This window comes from Gouania willdenowi, chromosome 8 (assembly GCF_900634775.1).
Source record: "Gouania willdenowi chromosome 8, fGouWil2.1, whole genome shotgun sequence".
Lineage (NCBI taxonomy): Eukaryota > Metazoa > Chordata > Actinopteri > Blenniiformes > Gobiesocidae > Gouania > Gouania willdenowi.
In genome coordinates, this window is record NC_041051.1 from 12459632 (window position 1) to 12481970 (window position 22339).

General features: G+C 38.2%; 2 protein-coding genes across 6 annotated transcripts in view; one reads left to right on the forward strand and one right to left on the reverse strand.

Moving 5' to 3' along the window:
- The window catches only part of clec16a (C-type lectin domain containing 16A), a 35547-nt gene extending 23048 nt beyond the window's left edge, over positions 1–12499 (forward strand). For 3 of the 5 annotated variants that reach the window (XM_028454719.1, XM_028454721.1, XM_028454720.1), the window contains 8 exons: positions 889–939; positions 1028–1156; positions 1299–1419; positions 2165–2316; positions 3512–3716; positions 3893–4063; positions 5655–5792; positions 10462–12499. In XM_028454719.1, the coding sequence (XP_028310520.1) occupies positions 889–939; positions 1028–1156; positions 1299–1419; positions 2165–2316; positions 3512–3716; positions 3893–4063; positions 5655–5792; positions 10462–10934 (1440 nt within the window). In that variant the 3' untranslated portion in view covers positions 10935–12499. Of the gene's footprint in view, positions 1–888; positions 940–1027; positions 1157–1298; positions 1420–2164; positions 2317–3511; positions 3717–3892; positions 4064–5080; positions 5398–5654; positions 5793–10461 lie in introns of those variants that run through there. The other 2 variants (XM_028454722.1, XM_028454724.1) reach the window with 2 other exon arrangements.
- A 7524-nt stretch (positions 12500–20023) lies between these two features.
- Positions 20024–22041, reverse strand: socs1a (suppressor of cytokine signaling 1a). Its single transcript, XM_028455481.1, has 2 exons — positions 21929–22041; positions 20024–20874 (listed from the first exon to the last, which is right to left on the reverse strand). The coding sequence occupies exon 2, from the start codon at positions 20818–20820 to the stop codon at positions 20158–20160; it is 663 nt and encodes a 220-aa protein (XP_028311282.1). The 5' UTR covers positions 20821–20874; positions 21929–22041; the 3' UTR covers positions 20024–20157.
- Positions 22042–22339: the final 298 nt, after the last annotated feature.

Genomic DNA, 22339 nt, shown 5'->3' on the forward strand with positions numbered 1-22339 from the left:
AAATGAACAGCGAACTCTAAAGTTTTTTTGAGCTTCGAGCAAAACATGAAAATGTATTTACTGGTCACAGAAATAACTCAGCTCAAGGTTTTGAGTGATTATTTAACTTTCATTTTTGACGTGAGTTCATAATTCAATGGCCACGCAATATACAGAGAGAATGTAAACACAATCATAAAGCCATATTTAGCCCAAAGTCCCAAAGCTGCAATTGTAAGGAGTGTTCTGTATTGCTGTCAACAATAAACAAAGGACTGCCCCATTTCTATTTTTCTAGTGTTTCAAGCCCTCACAGCCTCACACACTCCAGTTACCATAGTTTAGTCATTGTGGGCTAGTGTGTGTGAGTTTAGATATTGGGATTGGGCCTAATACACACTAATGCACATACACATTTCATCACACAGCATACACAGCTGTGGCCCATCTACCAACAAAAAATGGTGCTCCACTGATTCCCTTAACTGAATATGAATGTGAGTGAAAAGCATGAACAGAAAGCACACACACTAGCTTACGCAACACTGTCAGTCTGATGGTAAAACAATACACTCCCTCACAGAGATCAGTTTCATTTGATGGAAATGTTGTTCAAAGACCTGTTTGATGTTAAACTCTATTTTTTATAGGAAAATAATAACAATTTGACCCACCGATCAGGTTTGGTTTGTCTGACAGCTGTAATGAAAAGAATAAACCTCACCTTACAAAAGGAGAGGCTTAATTCTAAGGAGAGAATAAAACTGAAAGTAATCCTTGTATTTTCTGTAAATCATGTTGTCTGTCCTGTACATCATGTTTTACAACTGTTTGACTCCCTCAATAAAGTGATGTCTTTTCACATTTGGATTAGTTTCACTACTGCTGTTGTTGTTGTTGTTCCCACAGGGGGAGGAGATTTTCCTGGACATGTTTGAAGATGAATACAGAAGCATGACAGTGGGTTATCTTTTATTTGATGTGAAAAAAATATAAAGTACAATGAAAAAGCCCATGTTCTTTGCTGATAGTGTGTTTGTGTTTGCAGAGTAAACCTCTAAATGTGGAGTATCTGATGATGGATGCCTCTATACTCCTGCCTCCCACTGTCACTCCTCTGACCGGCATCGACTTTGTGAAGAGATTACCCTGTGGAGATGTGGAGAAGACTCGCAGGGTGCGTTTCCTTTCCTCACACATTTAATATTGTTAGATACTTTATTAGCAGGTTGTATACTCAACTGTGGTTTTGTTTAGTAAATATTTACATACTTGTACTAGTTTTTTTTAGTTTTTTTCACTTCTCCACTTTTCCACAGGCAATCCGTGTCCTCTTCATGTTGCGGTCTTTGTCACTTCAGCTTCAAGGAGAACCTGAAACTCAGCTCCCTCTAACCAGACCTGAAGATCTTATCAAAACAGATGATGTATTGGACCTCAGTAAGACAAACACAGGCTCAATGTGTCACCACCATACAAGCAACAGCTTGTCATAGATTAAAGGACAAATAAAGCCTTGTTAATTTAAGACTTTTAGGAAAGAATAGATATGTAAGCAATTTCTTTTGCAACAGTTGTTTCATCCAAAGAACTCACAGTGAAGAGTGGAATTATTCTTTAAGTGATTAAAAAAAATGTACTCCCACTAACTTTAAACTCTCGTTTGTGCGACCATGGGTTTAACCATCTGGCTATGTTTACATGAGAGCTTGAATTCCCCTTTGATTTAGAATAAAAATCCTCTTTAAAAAGATTAAACATAACCTTTAAACACCTAAATCTGAAATGAAAATGGTCAATCTGAATTAAGTGATGGTTTATTCTGATTTTAATTGCTCGATCTTGTATACCTTTAATTTTGCTTTAAATGAATGCTCGTCCTGTCGTGATGACGTGCTTGTGACGACATAATCCAAGATGGCCGCCCGAAGCGAGTGTGAATACATCACGCTTGCCCCCTGTCCAATCAGAACCCTTTCCTATCCCCTGACTTAAAGCGGAATTGAACAAAGGCAAATAAACGTGTTTCCATGTAAACCTCAATTTGTAATTACTGTTTTCATGTAAACACGAGGCAGAACACTTTAATTTCAAATGATTTAATTCTGAATAGTTAATTCTGAATTAAAACCTATCATGGCCATTGTCTTAACACTCTGGTGTGTGCGTTTGTTGTGTGCTACAGATAACAGTGATTTGATTGCTTGCATGGTGGTCAGCAAAGAGGGGGGCCAGGCCCAGCGGTTCCTTGCCGTCGACGTGTACCAGATGAGTCTGGTTGAACCAGAAACTAAACGACTCGGATGGGGTGTGGTCAAGTTTGCAGGTTTGCTTCAGGTAAAGAGAGGATTTTCAGGTAAAGGGTAGAGTTCTAGTAAAACAAGTTTCACTGTGAATACACAGACTCACTCAGCCGTTTATGCTTGTTTTGTGAAGTTTGTTTTTCTTTCTCTTTCACATTGTGTTGGAAAGTCTTTACTTTCTAAATGATCTGTGTCTAATTGCTGTATCTAATCATTTTTTTTTTCAACTCATTGTTTTTCCTGGTGTTGATTTTAATGAGCGATGTTTCTCAGTGGTGGCAAACTGAATAGAGAAATATAAGAAGAAAAAATAATAATAATATTAATAATCTTGTATACCAACTTAATTCTTTTTTTTTATCATCAGGATTACTGATCTTGATTTATTGTATTGTGCGATCCCATTTAATGCACAGGGTGAATTTCTACATTGTCATTTGGATGTAGAGAAGTCTAACTTATATATGCTTGCTTTGTTGCTTTGTATATAGATTTTAATTTAATCATTTTTAATCTTTTTGTTGTTTAGAATAAATAGTAAAATCTGCTTCTTGCCTTACAGCAGACATAGGCAACTAACGGCCCGAGGGCCACATGTGTATTTCAATAAGTTGGAAGTAATATAAAGCCCAACTTAATACCCAAAATAACTCCTAAAACACACTAATCGTCAGCAAATTGCACAAAGTACACAAAAACACACAAAAAATTCCTAAAATACAGAAAATGGCAGCAAAAACAGACACAACAACCACTTAAACAAACAAAATTACTACGAATACACGAAAAACAACACATTTCAGAATTGCTACAAAGACACATAAACTGTCAACAAATGTTCACAAAATGATAATACAGATAGCGACCCCGAACACGCACAAATGGACAACATAAATGCAGAAAATTTTACAAAATTACAACAAGAACACAAAAAATAAAAACACAAATAATGAATATTTAAAAAAAAAAAGAAAAAACAACAAAAAACTGACCAAACAGCAAAACCACAGACAAAGACAAAAAAAAAGAAGGCAAAACCCTGTTCCCCCCACCCTGTATTAATGCTCAGATAGGTCATTATTCTAATGCTGACATAAATGTCGATAATATGGCCCTCGGGTCAGAAGCCATCACATTTTTGTGGTCTTTGCTGTGATAGTTGCCCCTCTTTACCCTATAGTATTTCACTTTTTGCACAGAATCATCCTCTCCCTTGTCCACTCTCACAGGACATGCAGGTTTCCGGTGTGGAGGACGACAGCAGAGCGTTAAACATCGTTATTCACAAACCCAGCTCCAACCCACACTCCAAACCACTGCCTATCCTACAGGCCAACTTCATCTTCGCCGACCACATCCGCTGCATCATCGCCAAGCAGAGGCTCGCCAAAGGTCGCATCCAGGCCCGTCGTATGAAAATGCAGAGGATTGCAGGTGAGGAGGAGACAAATGATGAGAACTGAAGCCTCAGAAGCTTTTGTGTGAGCTGCTTAGTCGGCCTCAGTTACAGCCTTTGTTTTCAATAACAAAACACATCTTTCTGAGAGACTGTGACATAAAGCTAAAGTTGAGTTCTTTATTTTTCTTCCCTCCTTGTAAATGATACCTAGCTCTTCTGGAGCTGCCAGTGCAGCCTAGTGCCACAGAGGTGTTGGGTTTCGGTCAGTCGGCCAACGCCTCTCCCATAGGTCTGCCTTTCCGCTTCTACGAGCAGTCGAGGAGGGCACCCAACGACCCCACGGCCAACAGATCGGTTTTTGCCTCTGTGGATAAAGTTCCAGGTGATTTACAGAAACTCTCCCAGGTTTTACCTTCACTCAATCATTCAAAGGGAGTAGTGTTTAGGATTAGTTCAAAAACAGTAGGAAGATATCAGCAGAAAGCCTTTTATTGACTGGAAGCTACTTTTCTGTTCATAATTTTACCAGACCCAGTGTTAAATGTATCATGTGCCTTATATTATTCCTTAAAAGGTACCTGTAGTGAAAATGTATATAACAAAAATGTGTTTAATGTATTACCAATAAACCAAATATGTGCACCTTTTTTATTAAAAAAAAACCTTGAAGAAACTTTTCAGAATGATTTTATACCTTTGGGCATAAACTATGGAGAATCGTCATTTTGGTCAGAGTATGATGCACGTTCATTGATTCCTGTTAGCTGTTGCTAGGCAACATTGTTCCATTGGTCAACAGTTTCTGAACAGTGGTGTAGTGTAGCCAATGGTTGCTTTAACAACAAGGGAAAACCCCCTGCAGAAACATTTCTTATACGTCTCTAAGCCAAATAACGACACTAAGTCAGAGTTATTCAGATGTTGGCTCCATAATATCGTTACGGGATATACACTTAAAACGTTTCTGTTTGGACAAAATTCAGTGGTATGCGAGGACTGCTTTAAGCTGAGCTGCTATGAGAGGGATCCGTGGGTTAAGCTAATGGGCTAAGCTAATGAGCACGAAGCCAAAGTTACATCTGTAACCAGTGGCGGTCCCGACAGAATTACTTCACAGATTCTCAATGCAGCTTGTAAATGTACTTGTTCAGAGCACTACTATGTTTACAGCGGATACAATGGGCGGGTGTCATGGCACTAACCGCACCCCCACCTGATTGTTACCTCTTATTTCTTTGTGGCTAAATGATGAACTGTTACCTGTTCTTTAGGAAGCCGTCATCATCCCATCAATTACCAGATATCCTTTCACGCAACTTTCATCACAGTTGCTAGCCACATTATTACAATTCCAACACCTAACTACTCAGCCATGGCTCGTTTCTGCTCGTATCAACAGCTCTGTCCTGATTCTGCATGCTGAGTGGCCACCGGGAGGCATACAAGAAGCAGGTAGTGGCTGAGAAAGGTGATATTTATGCTTCTCCTAACATACGCTTTGTGCTGAAAGCTAATAGAAAAACTACACTTTCCAAAATGTAAACAGACCTGTTACGCATCTACCTCCCACAGTGCACCATTTGTTTAAAGCGACAGGCCAGGCTGATCAACGAAAGTGCTTAATATCCTGTCTAAAATGGCGGCTCTTCATAGTTTATGCCCGAAGGTAGAAAATCTTAATAAAAAGTCCCATTAATGTGGTTTTTTTTTAAAATGCTGCACATATTTTCTTTATTGGTAACATATTTAACTCATTTTTTTTGTTATATACATTTTCATGATTTCATGATTCCTTAACTGCTGTGACTTCACGGTTCCTTCGTTGCAATTTAATTTCCTCCTATGACTTTACCTCTGTTACGTGGGAGAAAACTCTCTGCGTTGGTTAATCCCACTGGAGTAACACCTGCTCTGTGTGTGTCTGTGTGTGTGTGTGTGTGTGTGTGTGTGTGTGTGTGTGTGTGTCACACCAGGTTTTGCAGTAGCTCACTGTGTACCACAGCACAGCCCCTCCCCTCTGTCATCCCCCTCACCTCCCTCTAGTGGGAGTGGGAGCACAGGAAGATGTGACTCTGTTACAGCGAGCACTATCTCAGCTCAGAGCCCCACAGGTATCACACACACAGACACACACACAGACAGAGAGGACTCACATAATCACACAGCATCACTTACATAAGTTACAACATTGGGCATGGTTTTGTGTGTAGTTTGCATGTTCTCATGAGGACTCTGGTTATCCCCAGCAATCACACATGCTTGTTGATGCACGCACCTCCAAATATTTTATTCCTATCACCACCACACACACTTTTTCCTCCACATACCAAGTCTATAGCAGCGCGTTTATACTCATGAACAAGACGTATCAGCTTATATAAGAATACTGTGTTATTGCCCTTTTCCTTTGTCATCGGTTAACATTGGTTTAGAATGGAATTAGGTTTTGTGTTGGTGTGCATTCCTGCTGGTGTCATGCTCTAACAATGCTCAATGGATCTATTGTGAATCAGTGTCTGGAACACACACATGACCATGGGCCTCATTTATAAAAGCTGCGTACGTACAAAAGAAAGCGCACACCACATATAACCAAAGTTTGTGATTTACTGAAAAAAAAAAACCTGACATGATAATGTGCGCACCTGCACAGCAGCTCTGACCCTGCCGTACGCACAGAATCATGAGAAAAGGGAAACTCCGACGCCAACAGGAGAAGAAGGAAAATAAAGACAGCTCCTTGAAATTAATACTTAATTAATATTAATAATTTGTGTGAAATAATCGAACACATTGAACATTTCACAACACATTATATTTGAAGGATGCATTTGCAAAAACGGAGAAAAAAATTATACTGACGCCCGCAGGCAGTGGTTGACGTACGCGCGCCTACAAATACAGTTTTATATTATTATTAATGATAATAATAATAGTAATCAAAATGACATGATCATTGCGCAAATCTGCAGATCAATTGGCTACAACACCTGTAGCTGTTATAAAAAGGAACACACTCTAATGCGTAAAGACGCACAGTGGCTTATCTGGTACTGCTGGAGGACGTGGTGCATGGGATACACTGGGAGGAGAGGACAAGGTGCTGTGGGAGGGAGCAAGAGTCTGCAGTGGAGGAAAGACGACCGAGCTGCTGCAGAGTTTTATCCCAGGTTTTTGGCACATATATAGTGCATCTGTGTGTGTCCCACCTCCGTTACACAGAGGGTATGCCCAAACCCCACTGACCCTCCAGCTTTTTGTGAGGCTGAGTTCCGGTGCTCTTTCCTCCACCTGTTGAACAGACTCTGAGAGTGAGCCACATTTTCTCCTCCGCTTTTATGTGTGATCGTTTATTTTTCACCTGTCACAGTCTGTTGAGGCAACGCAATGCGATCTGCCTTTCTTTTTTTTCTTCATTCGTAATGTTCACTGTGTCACCAAATGACACTCTCCTGCATGTGTCCACCTCAACATTTAATACCTCCACCTCACATTTGTTTTATTTGCTCGATTTCCCCCTCGGTTCGCCGTGAGATTTGTATTAATGAATATTCATTCAGGGCTTTCTCCTGACCTTTTATGGGCACCAATATTGCACTATACTAGTGTCACAGGTAAGAAAGACCCTATTTTTTCTTTACAGAAAGCACTCTTGGAGATACTTATTCATTTGCATTGGTATGTTGACACTTATTTACAGAAATGTTGCACTAAAATTGTGTCACTGTTCATAGGACACTTTTTCAATTTATTGTCTTTCAGAGATGTCAAATAAAAATTTTATTTTTTCACTTAATTTTTTTTTTCTTGTTATGTCATAGATTATCGTAGATTGATTTCTAACCAATATATTGATAATCGCAGTACTGTCATATCATGAGATAATCGTTACCGTGAGCTTTGTATCGCGTATCGTGAGGTACCCAGAGGTTCCCACCCCTAGTACACACTTCCTGGTTTTTAGCGTACGCCAGCTGAAGTGTGCTTACCTAGGCACATTTTTATAAATGAGGCCCCGTGTCAGCTTTGTCAAGCCTTCCCTGCAAAGTCAGATGAAATGTAAAAGTGTTTTAAAGACACACTGAATACTTCTACAGGCTTCTTTGATCAAATGCTAACAAAGTGTCGCATTATTTAACGTAGTTTTTAGAAAATGAACACTTTTAGATCATTGTTTTACAACCTGGTTTAACCCAAAGTGTTTGATTAGAAAAGTAATATGAGAGTAATTTTCTCTGATTGGTGAGGCTTGATGGATGAATGGATGGATCTATGGATCATGCACAAAAACAACTTTCACGTACACATTTAAGTCCCTCAAATACTTCAACTGACTATAAACGCAGTACGGTAGTAGTATGTAAGGGTTATTTATTTTGAGGTTATCCTTATTTATTTTTTATTTCTCTTAATTAATTGTAGAATATTCTTAAGTTTAAGGGTAAAATAGCCCATTTTCTCACACCTACTGTTGCTGAACCAAAGGTTCTAATATCTGTATCATATCAGAAGAGAAAAAGTTGGGTAACACTTACCTTGAAGTTTTATACATAAGGCTAACACAATGCATGGCATTGTTATGACATGAGTAATGTCATGTGCATGAATAAGGTGTCATGAAGGCTGTCATTAAGTGTTGTTCATTACCCTAATCCAGGGCTATTCAGTTACACTTTGCTGTGGGACATATTGTAAGAAAGCTATGGTTTGTGGGCCTGACTTTCCTGGTACAGTACAGAACCCACACAAAGCACCATCACATTTTCAATATTTTTATCTTTAAATTCTATAAACAGCACCAGTTGGCTTTTTGTACAAGTAATAAAAAACACAAGCAGCTTCAGGTTTCATTAAATGATAATCACAGTACGTGCTGGTTAAAAAGTGCAAGAAATAAGTAAACTGAAAAACATGACCAATTTCTGGTATCATTAAACAACAGTAACGACACCTTCTGGCTTTTTGTGCAAGAAATTGAAAAACAGGAACATATCTAGCTTCAGATTTCACTTTAAAAAATCACAAAGGCATACACCTCTTTAGCTTTTTCCCCCAAGACATTTAAAGAAACATAACTAGCTTCAGCTTTAATTTAAAAAAAAAAGGGTACAGTCACAAAATCACCCACCTCCTTGCTTTCTGTGCAAGAAATAATAAAAAACAACAACTGAAAAACATTACCAGCTTCTGGTTTTAATCAGTAACAGCACCAGTTTGTTTTTTGTACAAGTAATAAAAAACACAAGCAGCTTCAAGTTTCATTAAATTATAATCACAGCACCTGCTGGTTAAAAAGTGCAAGAAATAAGTAAACTGAAAACGTCTGTGGCTAAAACATCCACCCTTCTCGCAGTTGTCGTATCCGACAGAGGAATTCTCTTAATAGAAGATATTACCTGTGGTTTCACATTGTCTGTTACCACCTCATCGACTACTTATCATTCCAGTCTTTATTGAACTGTCTTTTTTTTGGGGTCAACTTTGTGTTGCTTTTCCTTTGAATGTGCCATGCCTGCTGTTTATTTTCATATGCGCTGTAGGCAGCACTGTCGGAAAACGTCACAAAGTGTCTCAAAGCCCCTGTGTACAGTTTTTAGCGAACATTGAACAATTATTGACTAACTATGGATAGATGGGCCACGGGCCAGTTGAGTTTGAGGAATGGGCCGGTTTTGGCCCACAGGCCGCCAGTTGAATAGCCATGCCCTAACCCCTAACCAGGGTTGAGGTCAATTACATTTTTCAGTTACAATTACGATTTTAATTACCCATGTTCAATTACAATTCAATTATTATCACAGTGACCAGCATTTTTTCCAATTACAATTTATTTACAATAATTTTTTATCATCAAAATCAATTACATTTATGTTCTCAATGACTAAATTTCAATTACAATTCATCACAATTACTGACCCTGAAATAAATAACCTAATAAAAGTAAACCTTCCTCTTGTGTTAGCTTTCTGTTAGCATCTCTTATGATAACTGGTACTAAATCAGCTGTAAAATACACTATAGACAATCTATCTATTGATTACCTTGTTAGACTTCCTCATCAATGAAAATATAGGTTTTAATATTTTTGGTCTGTATACCCCCCGATTTATAGATATTTTTTAAATGGTAAATTGTGGGAAAGCTTGATATATTACATATGTTAATGATTGTTAACACATTTTAATAATTGTAAAATACATATGTGTAGAACTGTGCATAAAACTGTAACATAGTTCAACAGTTTTGCGTTAGATTATAATTGACGATTTTTATAGAATTTTCATGGCAATTACAATTACAAAGTAAATGATCTAAACTCAATTACAATTTAATTACAATTACACCAACAGATTTATTTTCTTACAATTATAATTATAATTACGCCATAATTGTAATGAATTATCAATCATGCAATTACAATTGTAATTGACCCTGCCCCGAACCCGACCTAACCCTACCAGATCCCTCCATCTAACCCAAAAAATGCCAACATAGCACCAAAGGTAATTTTACCAAAGACATTTATTGACAGCTTAATGACACCTTATTCATGCCAATGACAGATAATGACAGCATGATGTCAGCCTATGTATAAAACCTCAAGTAAAGTGTCACCAAAAGTTGTATCTGGACTCTGCTAAAATGACACGGAAGATCAGGATCAATGATTTTCCACACATAAAGGTATCCAAACTGTCTTTTTCCTGTAAATAAACGCACTCGGTGACCCTTCAGACCTTCACTGTTCTGTAACAATAACAAAACCGTCCTATTGTCTAGATGACGGCACATATCTGGATCCTTCGTCTTCAGGTGGAGAGGGGGAAGTAGGAGGCGTAGGGGTGACGTCAACCTCCTCCGCTCCCTCGACCCCCGGCCCGGGCCCTAGCCACGCCCCCACGCTGGCACCTAGCCTCACCCCAGCCTCCCAGCCCACCATCTCCCTCCTCAGCAACAGCACGGCGGACTCCCTGAGCATGGAGTCGCTCACGCTGCTGCCCCCTGCAGACTCAGCACTGCTCCACCCATGCACTGGACACAACGCTGCCATCATAGAGGAAGAGAAGGAGGAGGAGGAGGAGGAGGAAGAAGATTCTCCTTTGAATGAGACCGAGACCGATAAGACGGTGAAGGAAGAAAACAGTGAGTCAGCAGAGTTGGTCACACCTACTGAGGAAGCAGCAGAGCACGAGGAGAAGAGTGAAGATTTAGAAACACACACTGAAGCAGCAGAGTGCCCCGAGCTGGACTAAGTAACACACACACACACACACACACACACACAGGACTGTGAGGGGTTTCCTACTGGTGTGTAACTGTCGAAGCATCTCGTGCTTTGTGTTTGCACTTGAAGAAAAGACTGAAAGCACATCAGACTCTGCACTAACACGGGTCGGACGCGTCAAAGCAACCAGCAACGTTTTTTACTCTGTGTATCGGCTCAGACACACGTGACTTTCTGCTGCTTCTGTGTCTTCTCTGAACATTGAACTCGCCTTTTCAGGATTATTGATCAGCTTCATCTGTGGTCTCCGAGAGCTTCAATTATGTTCCATATTTTTCTGCAATAAATGTTTGTTTCAGAAATGTACAAAATAAATGTAGGGTAGCATCAGTAAGATGAGCTAGTTTGATATAAGATTACAAAGCAAAGAGCATCAGTACACATTTTTTCCATTTTGATTGTTAACGATAAAACCATAGGTGCACTTTGACAATATGCAACAGGTGCAGCAGCATCAGGATTAGTGTTTTATTTCAATTTATCTCTTTAGGTTTTACAGGTCAAACCCAACTAAGAAATATTTGTAGACATAAAACCAAACTGTTGGAGCGAAAGCTGTGGAATGAGCAGCACAGTGAGGCTGCACGTGTTTGCAATCAAATGGTAAAATATTTGTATGTATTTTGAAGAGGGCTTAAAATTCTATTTTGTGAAACTTTTCATAGGTTTATCTCATAAAGGTGGCGCTACTGTAAGAAGTGAGTGCATTAGCGTTTGATCCCAAGGTATTTAGTAATGCTTTATTCCGTAAAGGCAGTGTTGCAAAAGTAACATGTGAATGATTAATGAAGCTCCTCAGAATAGACTCCAAGCTTTTGGATTGCACTGGCCCACCTACGGGTGGTAAAAAACATGTTGTTAAACAAAAATAGGGGGAGTTATAGTTTTTTTTTTTTTTTTTTTTTTTTTGAGGTTAGAGACAAAAGGCAAACCTTTGTGTGTTTCTCATCAAGCTTAACTGCAATAATCTCATGCTGAACAATGAATGGAGAGACGAATGTAACCACTGACCCCAGACTCTCTCTCTCTGTCTGTTTCTCCACGCAGCAGCTGCTTCACTCTTCATCCATGACTTGGCTTTTCCCCTTTCAGAATAAAGCACACTCGCTTAACCAGCTTTTCTTCCTTTCTCTCCACTCTGCTTCCCCCCCCCCCCGCCCCCCCGACTGACTTTGTCCTTTCCTGTGCCATCGTCACACAGCTAAAGTCTTACTGCTGGACTTTTTACCTCTGTACAGTTCTAAGGTCTAGAGATTGAATATTCTTCAGTTTGGAGTATCTCCATCCAGCTTGTGTGAGTCCCAGCAGAGTGATGCTGACATGCTGCAGAGGCTTCTCTCACTTTAAAGAGTTGTTTTGTGATGTGTCGTCACAGGCTTTAACAAAACATTTTGTGGCAGGCCTCCATTACGGAGTCTCTGATTGTAAACATGTTTGTATGCTCTGTAAATGCGTTGGGCTTTTAAAAACATGTAATTATTGTTAATGAACCAGAAAGATTATTAAAGAACTGCAATAAATTATTCTACCTAACGACAGTGAGACTGCAGTGTGTGCCAAATGTGTTGGGTTTGCACACATATGGGGGTGGAGCTGGAGAACCCAACAGTGATTGGTTGGGGTGGGCACCTGTAGCTTGCAGCAGCAGAAAAACGGATTTCAAAATAAGAGTAGTGTTGGGGTCTGAAACTTATTTAGATGAGGTACACACACACACGATGATTTTCTAAATACACATGAAATCAGGCACAGAACTGTGTGTGTGTGTGTGTTTACAGTGCCAAGCTTTTTTTCCAATTACAATTAAAGTACAATACATTTTTTTATTCTCAGAAAGTCAATTGCAATTACATAATCAATTACTAAAGTTCAGTTAACAATGAATCACATTTACTGAGCGTGAAATTAAAATAACCTAATAAAAGTTAACCTTCCTCTTGTGTTAGCTTACTGTTAGCATCTCTTATGATAACTGGTCCTTAATCAGCTGTAAAATACACTGAAAACAAATATCTATCATCTAATTTCTATCTATTGATTACCATGTTAGGCTTCCTAATCAATGAAAATATAAGTTTCAATATTTTTGGTGTGGAAGTCTGAGCGTTTTTTGTGTCAGTATAGCCCTCGATTTATATTTTTTTAAATGGTAAACTGTGGGAAAGCTTGATATATTACATATGTTAATGATTGTTAACTACATGCGAGTGGAACTCTACATAGAACTGTGATATAGTTCCTCAGTTTTGCGTTTTCGTTATATTATAATTGACAATTTTTATAGAATTTTCATGGCAGTTACAAAGTAAATTATCTAAACTCAATTACAATTTAATTATGATTACGACAGCAACTATTTTTTTAAATTACTGTCACAGTTATAATTACGGCATCATTGGTATCGCATGGTTACGTGTTCAATTAAATTCAACTTTATTTATATAGCACAAAATACAACAGTCATCTCAAAGCGCTGAACAAAATATGAAGTCCATCATGAAAAGAAAGAACCCAACAAGATCCACATGAATAAGCGTTTAGCGACAGTGGAGAAGAAACAACTCCCTCTTTTTTATAGGAAGAAATCTCCATCGGAACCAGCGCACGCTAAGGCAAGCTATAGCTACAGGCCTGGGGCTGCCTCTCTGAACCAATCACAGTGCAGCGTTTTCATGTTGACGAAAACAAACAAACATCCTTACACGTGGAGATTTTGATGACCTGATTTTCGGCAAAAAAAAAAAAAACGGTCATATCTTTTTTTAAACACCTCAGTATCGGCATGTATCAGTATCGGTATCTATCGGAAACAGAAAAAAAGAGTATCGGACAACGACGTCAGCCATGTTTGAGATATTTTGGTGTGCTGCTACTGAACTCGGAAACCGAAATTTTCAACTCGGAAATGCCGATATCCAAGTTGCCTGGAACGCAGCGTTACGTGTTTCTCGCTTCTTGATTGGCTAGGTTCTGTTCCGTGTCTCATAAAAATGGGGCCTTTGGGTCAGGAGTCGTCAGGTTTCCTCACACACACACACACACACACACACGCACACACACACACACACACACACACACACACACACACAGACACACAAGTAGTTTTTGGTCATAAATATTGAACAATTTCATATTTACAATTCTCTGCCCGACCCGTTTCTTTAACTCTCAACACACGTCCGACCCGATGATATTCTTATTAAACATTACATAATGTGATGTTTACCGTCCTTTTTCAGGAAGGAAGAAATCCTGACTTCTGAGGAAATGAAATAACCTTTTGCTTCTTCCTTATCACTCATTAACTACTGTAAATATGTGTGATAATGATAGACATGCATGGTAGACAACAACGCTTTCATTATTCAGTTAACTGTCAAAGGTGTGTACAGGTTGAAGCCTACGTACCTCCCATTGTTGTTTACATTTTTCCGATAATTACAGGTAAAGGTAGAAGAAACCCAGTTACTGAAAAAACAGAGATTGTTGTTGGGCTTTACAAAAAGCTGTAAAAGCACCAACACAGCTTCAGTATATCAGCATTGATAGTTTCTGTAGTATTGTATTGTATTTTATTTATTCCATTCATTAAAAAAAAAAAAGAATACCCCTCCTTCCTTAAAAGATTTGCTTCCTCCCATTTATGATAATAGTGCTTCCTACATGCTTGACTGTAAAGATGAATTTGCACTTTATTCGATGATGCGTAGGTGTTTACAGGTGGAAGTTGGGGAATTCTTGAGGGTTTTGTTTGGTATTGCTTTGGAAGGTCAAAAAAAAAACAAAAAAAAACCCCACAATGTATCACATCCACTTTCTATTAAGCTGATCAGAAATCACTTATTTTTTTTAATTCCTTTTTTTTTAAAAAAAACAAATGAGGTTATACAAAAACAAAAACAAAAAAGAGATTACTGACATTCAGAAGGGAAAAAAAAGAGTTTGAAGTAGTCTGTGGCCCATCCGTGTTGAAATGTATTGACTAATTTAATTCCCTCTAAATTTGATCATCATCTTTTTCTTTTGAAACAAATTTAAAAAAAACCCATGTTGTCCAATAGCATTTTTGTCATGACTTTTCATTGCTTGTTTCTTTTTTTTGGCAAGTGACCACGTCTTCCTGGAATCAAGATCTTAGTCAGCATTGTTAGAAGATTCCATATAATTTCCTGTGATTCTAATACATTACAATTGCTTCCATTGGTGGTCAGTTTTCAGTTGACTTCCATGGAAGCTGAAAGGAAAAGAACTGAAAAGTCCAAGTGTCGTTTTCCACAGAAATCTGCTGATTAGTTGCTGATACACATCTCACTTCAAGTTTCACTTCTTAGAATAGTCCGGAAAGTTGACAGAGCTGAAAAAGAAAGAAACTTGTACGCAACCTTATTAGAAATAGAAAATAACAAATTCAGTACGTTTTACCCATCTTCTGCTTCGCTATTCTAGGTAAACCAATCTTCTCATCCTCAATCCGACTATTTTAATGGGCATGACTCAGCATCTGTGTCATCATTTCTTAGGTAGAAGACAAGCCCATCAAAGGACACAACCTTATGGTAAAGCTTGGTTGTATTGGTAGAGAATTGGTTTTGGTATCAGGAAGTGTTCAGATGTGAGCGAACACCACAACGTCACAGGAGAAATATGTTTTTTTTTTTTTAAAAGGGAAGGGACATACTCACCTACGTGTCATGAAAGTATTTATAACATCCTTGTTTCATGGTAACATGACATTTCGAAAGGGAAAATTCTCGAGAAATACACTGTATATGTCAGAATATCTGTTTATTTGATTTTTTTCTCTACCTTCTTCGCAAGATTTTCGACTAAAGACGACAAGAGTGATTCTGTTTATCAGGGTAGTTTATTCTAAGTTAGTCACATGTAAAACTTTAGCAGCAGGGTTGGAGTAAATTATAATTGTAATCGCGTAAATTAATTACAGTCATGATGTAATTATAATTTAAAATATCTGTGGCAGTTGGAATCATAATTGACTTGTTATTGAGTTCAGATACACGACTTTGTAAATGTACTTGTCATTAAAATGCTCTAAAAACTGTCAGTTACAGTTTAATTAAATACAAACCATGTTACAGTTCTATGTCTCACACACGTTATTAACAATTGTTAAAATAAAAAATGAATATTAATAATTCAAATGGAGGCGTATACGGACACAAAAAAAGACAGATGCCCATGCCAAAAATATTAATATCAATATTTTCATTGATTAAGAAGCTTAACAACATAATAAAGAGATGATAAACAAATTGGATGATAGATAATATTTTTTTTGTGTATTTTACAGCTGATTTAATACATTGGTCAATACTGACCCGTTATCATAAAAGATGCTAACAGCAAGCTAACACGAGAAAGGTTACATTTTATGGTTTGTGATTAGTTGTAAGTGAACTTTAGTAATTAAGATATAATTGTAATTGGCTTTCAGAGGGAAAATAATTGTAATTTTAATTGCAATTGGAAAAAAGCTGGTCATTGTCATCATAATTGAGGTGTAATTGATCATGGATAGTTGAAGATTTAATTACAGTAAGTACAGTACTATACAATACACACTGATCAACAGTATAGATGATACAGGAATGTGAACATCTTTACACACTATTGATTATAAGAAACGAAGAAATAGCTTTCATCAGAATTAGCTCTGACTGACTATGTTAGCTTAAACTAAAGCTAATTGAATTAGCTTTTAGCTAACTGGTGTTGGGCATCAAACGGTGAGATTTTTCTTCAATACTTTAAGGTTTGGTCATGTGTTTTTTTTGTCATGAAGTAACAAAAACATTTATGGACAAAGACTTTCAGAAAGCCTGAAGATCGCTAACAGCGGACAAAGTACGATGATGTCATTAAAAAGTGTGTAGTCACAAGAATCGCATGTGTTTGGAAAAAATGAAAAGGTCACGTCTGTAAACCTGCACTGTGAGGAACTTCTTCATAAAAACCTTTTATCTTTGACCTGGAACAGGAACAAATGGTTAGCAATGCAAACACCCTGAAGCTAACAAGGGATTTTTCCAGGTTAGCTTATACTCCAGATTCATTTCACTGTCAAAAACTCTATTACTGTATTTAAGTAGCTTTTTTCTGGTATCTACGCATCCCCTAAAGGGACACGGATATTTTTTATTTATTTATTTTTTTAATTTCGTGCTCACGTAAAAGTTACACGCGAGCACGTGATACTAGCATTGCGTAATCAAGCACATAAAGGTAATTGTTAACCCTAACCCTAACCCTAACCTTAACCCTGACGTTTATAAGCGTGCACGTAAAACATTTTACGTGCGCAATTAAAACTATTACGTGCTCCTTTAGAACTTTTACGCGTTCACGTAAAGGTTCCACGCACTCTTACGTGAGCGCGCGATGAAAAAAAGAAATATCTATTTCCCTTGAGGGGCTCAGTAGTTTTTTTGGGGTTTTTTTTTTTCATTTTTCGTGAGCGCGTGAAACTAATACGTGAGCGCGTAAAAGTTCTAAAGAAGCACGTAATAGTTTTAAGCACGCAACATAAAATGTTTTACATGCGCGCTTATAAACGTCAGTCATCAGGCTGCGTGCTCTGCTTTTAAGGAGTTAATCATGTTAGAGGATCTAGTAAAGCTTTATTTCAGCTTTAGGATTAGGATTAGGATTAGGATTAGGATTAGGATTAGGATTAGGGTTGAAATACATCCCTGTCCCTTTTAGGGGCTCAGTACTTTTGACTTAGTTTTTTAAACAAATATCTGCACTTTCTACTCCTTACATTTTCAAAATGACTTGAGCTGGAGGAGCCATGTATAAGTTTTTTACAAGTTCTTAGAAATATATTAAACTCAAAGCTGCTCTGGGTTTTATTGAGCATTTCCTTTCTTGACACATTTGATTTATTATGAGTGCTGAATTCTCCAGTTAACAGATTTAACTTGTTTCCATGCACCAGTATTCTACAAGTTCTTAAAAAAAAATAAAATATGTGGAAATTGCTGGCTTAAAAAGCCTGATTTATTATTGAAGGGACATTTGTTTTACTCTTTGATTTTTTACTTCAGTAAATTGAGTAGCGTGTACTTTTTTACTTTTACTCAAGTAAGGGAACAACTTATCTATACTTTTACTTGAGTACTGAAGACTAGTACTTTTGCCAACTCTGGCAACCAGTGCAACTACCATCATCGCGATAAGTCACGATTGTTTTAGTCGCGTAGACTAGAAGTGTGAGGGCTCTTTGTACATTAATCTATTATCTTTTAACAGCTCATTTTATTTAGTTTTCATGGATTTCTTTTTCAACTCCAGTATAGACAGTGGAAGTGTGTGTATGGCCTGGTAGCCTTGGCACCGGCTATGGTCGACTGAGCTGGCGTTCATCCAGGATCATGTAGCTCGACTACGACGCTCGTCAGCGTCCAATGTGAACACTTCTAAGTCAAAGCTAAAGCCACTCTTTTTCTCTTCTGCGAATGACTGAGACGGTGATTTGTGGTCATGTTGTTGTTGATGATGATTTGAAATGATTTTACTGATTATTTGAAATTGTTTTTAAGCCGTTGAATGTTTTCTGTTGCACTTTTTGATCATGTAAACCACATTGAGTGGCCTTGTGTATGAAATGTGCTATACAAATACATTTGCCTTGCCTTGCCTGACAATGTATCATTATAACGTGTACGGTGGACGTGACATTTAGTGAATATGATACAACCAACAATTTGAGTCCTGATCGTAATCCAAGTCTCTGCCACACTGATGACCCAGAAAATGTTCCACTTCCTCTTCACCTTATATTGAGTACGACACACACACATTCACACACACACACACGCACACACACACACACACACACACGCACACACACACACACACACACACACACACACACACACACACACACTCACCCCGTTTCTAGAAAACGTGAGTAAGCATAACTCATTTACTATCAGTGTAACCCCACCCACATTGTACAGAGATGAATCAGTGTAGTGATTACTGTACATTCACTGTCTGTTCTCTTTTCACTGTGTGTTACTGTAAGAGTGTGTTTGCAAATCACAATACAAATTTTCCACCAACGCAGTCATTTCACCACGGTCGCATGACATAACGAGACAACCAAGCAAAGAAAGATTAAATAGATTTTGTTTATAATACAAAAGCAGAAAATGTATACTTTAATTCTAAATATATATATACATATATATATATGAGGCTGTTTTGTTGAAATTGTATCAGATATTGCATTTGATGTGAGATAGCAGACAAAGAGATAAAACATTCTCTTTATACAGTACAAGTGAGTACCAGATTTCATGTTGTTAGGATTATCTGATGTCCTGTTCAACAGATGTTCTCAACTAATGGGTCAGGGCTCAAATGAAGGTCACATAACCGTAAGATCATGAAAAAATTGTGAGCTTTAATTTAAAAGAGAGCAATCTTTTGACTTCTAACCAAGTTTTCTTTCATTCACAATGTTTTTCAGTGTTTATACACTAAAATGTCACCCTTTCTCTTTAACATAGACATATTAATGCATATACTTTAGAGTTTCTGGAGAGAAAAACATAAACCTGCTGATGATGAGTCCCGACACCAAATTAGTTGAGAAGCACTACTCAGCGCCGTAGCTAGTTGCTAGATAAATACAGTTTGACAATGAGTGCAAACAATTACAGTAAAACAAGTGCAGGCAAACATTCACGAGTGCTGTAAACTATTATCTTTAGAGTTAAAAAAGTGCTACAAAATGACCTTTTCCAGGTGCTGTTGGTTTCAAATGTTCAGAAATCTAGAGGTTTCTTCTATTGAAATCATTTGACCGAACTTAAGTTTATGATAAACTATTTTAGTTGTGATAACTTTTAATCTGTAGTTGTTTCTGAATTTTACACTTTCTACTGTCTCACACTTCTTGAGGGTGAATTTGAATGTTGAATGTTCAGAGGTTAAAGGAACTAAAATGCCACGTAGGAACTCAGTCCAACAAAGAACTGACCGTACTTTCCTTTCGTAGCTCGACTTCCTGCTGTTTAGTTCGCTAACCTTTATCCGTAGCGGTGCACTCTTAAAAATATTATAAAAAGGCTTTGTGAACCTCTCTTTTTTGACATTGTTTGGTAAAAACTTGTGCCTTGAAATGAATAAGAAAATAGTCCGAATTCTACATGTCAAGCTGCTCACAGTCTGTAAGGGAATTCCATCAGAAAGTCTTGAACTACGAGTGTCAACGGCAGCTCGGGAATCAATTTTCCTCCGCCACACAGTTGTAGTATTCGCTTCCTGCACATCTCCTGCAGAGTGGGCTTCCATTTCCTGTAGGGGGCACTCAAGCTCTTCTTGGGCGTATTGACATAATGCTCCAACAGGGCGAAAAGCGACGGGAACGTCCGCTCGTTTCCTGCCAACGAGAAGCTCTGCTGTTTGTAGTCGATGCGCACGCTGACTGGCCCGCCCCTGGCGTGGTACGACAAAGTGAAGAAGACGTTCTTCTGCCGGCTGTCCCGGATGAGATAGCTGCCGAGCGGCGCGTCCCGCAACATGCGGTGCGCGTCCTCTACTCCCAAAGGGCCCCAGTAGAAGCCGCTGCGCTCGAGCGCCGCCGCAGTCTCAGTGATGATCTGACAGTCGTCTTTGTTGGAGAATGTTTTAAAGTGCGTGGGAAACACAGAGGGGACTGGTTTCTGGATGGGATCCGTACGAGACTCCAGCTGCTTCGGCTCAGTGCGCGTGGGAAACAACAATGAAGAGGCCAATGGAGATGCAGAGGACAGGGGTTGGGATGAAGAAGAGCAACAAAAGGAGGTCTTGTCATGTCCTTCCACTGTGCTTCTAGCTACCATCCTGTAAAGAGAGGCCCAGCGCCCTCTCCCATCACTGACCCCCACACTGACATCCTGGGAGGAAAAAAAAAAAAAGGGTTAATATCACACTACTCCCAATAAATACTCACAGTTAGAGCTGGGCGATATATACCAAAAATCATATCTCAAATGAAGACAATTCAGGATTAAAATTTGCTGATACAAGATGCCACACAGGCACATTTAGTAACAAACAGCTGCACATTTGGTGACACTTTTGGCTTTTTCTCCTCTAAGGGACAGCACGTGTGAGTGAGTTCTGTAGTGTGACTTGTTTAGGTGAAGGTCTGGGTTAGGACGTACTCAGCAATCATCTAACTGTGCTTTTCATGCTGTTTTAAGAAGTAGAATTTTGATACAAAATAAGCTATGAAAAAAAAAAAACATTTATATCAATATAGGCAATAATGTAATTTTCTCAATATATAGCCCTGCCCTACAAATGGTTATTCACAGGAATCACTAAGATGTCTGTTTGAACAACAAACAGGTAGAAAACAGGGCTTCTTTAGCAACTTTTGACACAGAAAGGCACTTTAACTGTTTCCTTATTTAAAAGGAAAAAAAAGGTCCAATGACAGCCAGTAGGAAACCTCCCTCATGGGGCCACACCTGTCAGAGCTTCTATTACTTAAAGATATATCATCAAAGTGTTCAGAATTCAAACCTTGCATTTATAAACAGACTGTTTGCTGGTGTCGTTTGTGTCCATGTGTTTTCCTAATATAACAGCTCTCCTGCTCAAACTGTGTTTGCTCCAAATTCCAGGAAAAATAATGATTGACAGATGATTCGCTGTCTTTAACATTCAGGTTTTTCTTTCACAACACTGCAATTCATATTTTGTAATATATATATATATATATATAAATATATGTATATATATGAATGTTTTTTTACTTCACAAATGAAGTGAAGGTAAAAACAAAATTTGTTTACAGCTGATTTCAATACATTTTTTTTTTACTCTAGGTGTAATCTCATGTTAGAGTTAAAGATCCAGAGAAGAAAAAAACGTCATCGTTTACAAAAGCGGTTTAAAAATAAATAAATAAATAAATAACAACACACACACACACACACTCACCGTTGTGTTGTGGAGCACTGCAGGACGCACAGAACAAACTTAGATCAGCTGTAGTGGTGCACACTGCACAGCCGCAGCTTTAAGTCTGTTACTGCTGCACAACTCACGCTCCGCTCCTAAAAAGCGTGTGTGCCACAAAGCTCCGCCCCCTCCCCCACCCTCCTCTTTCTGCTTATCTGAAAGTGAAACCTAACTATAGTCGTTCGTGCTTCACCGCAACTTGGAGTTCGAGTAAAACTCTGCGTTTATAAGAATTTAAGCAAAACCATAGAAACCACTTGAGTGAAAAAAAAAAAAAAAAAAAAAAAAAATACAAGTGACAGGTTTGAGTAAAGTCAGCGCTTTTTCTCTCTCTTTATTGCAAATAAACTACTCAAAAAAAAAAAAAAAAAAAAAATGCAGGAAAGAGTT

Excerpts from the sequence above, each read along its gene's own strand:
- socs1a (XM_028455481.1), bottom strand. The coding sequence starts at position 20,820 with ATGGTAGCTAGAAGCACAGTGGAAGGACATGACAAGACCTCCTTTTGT.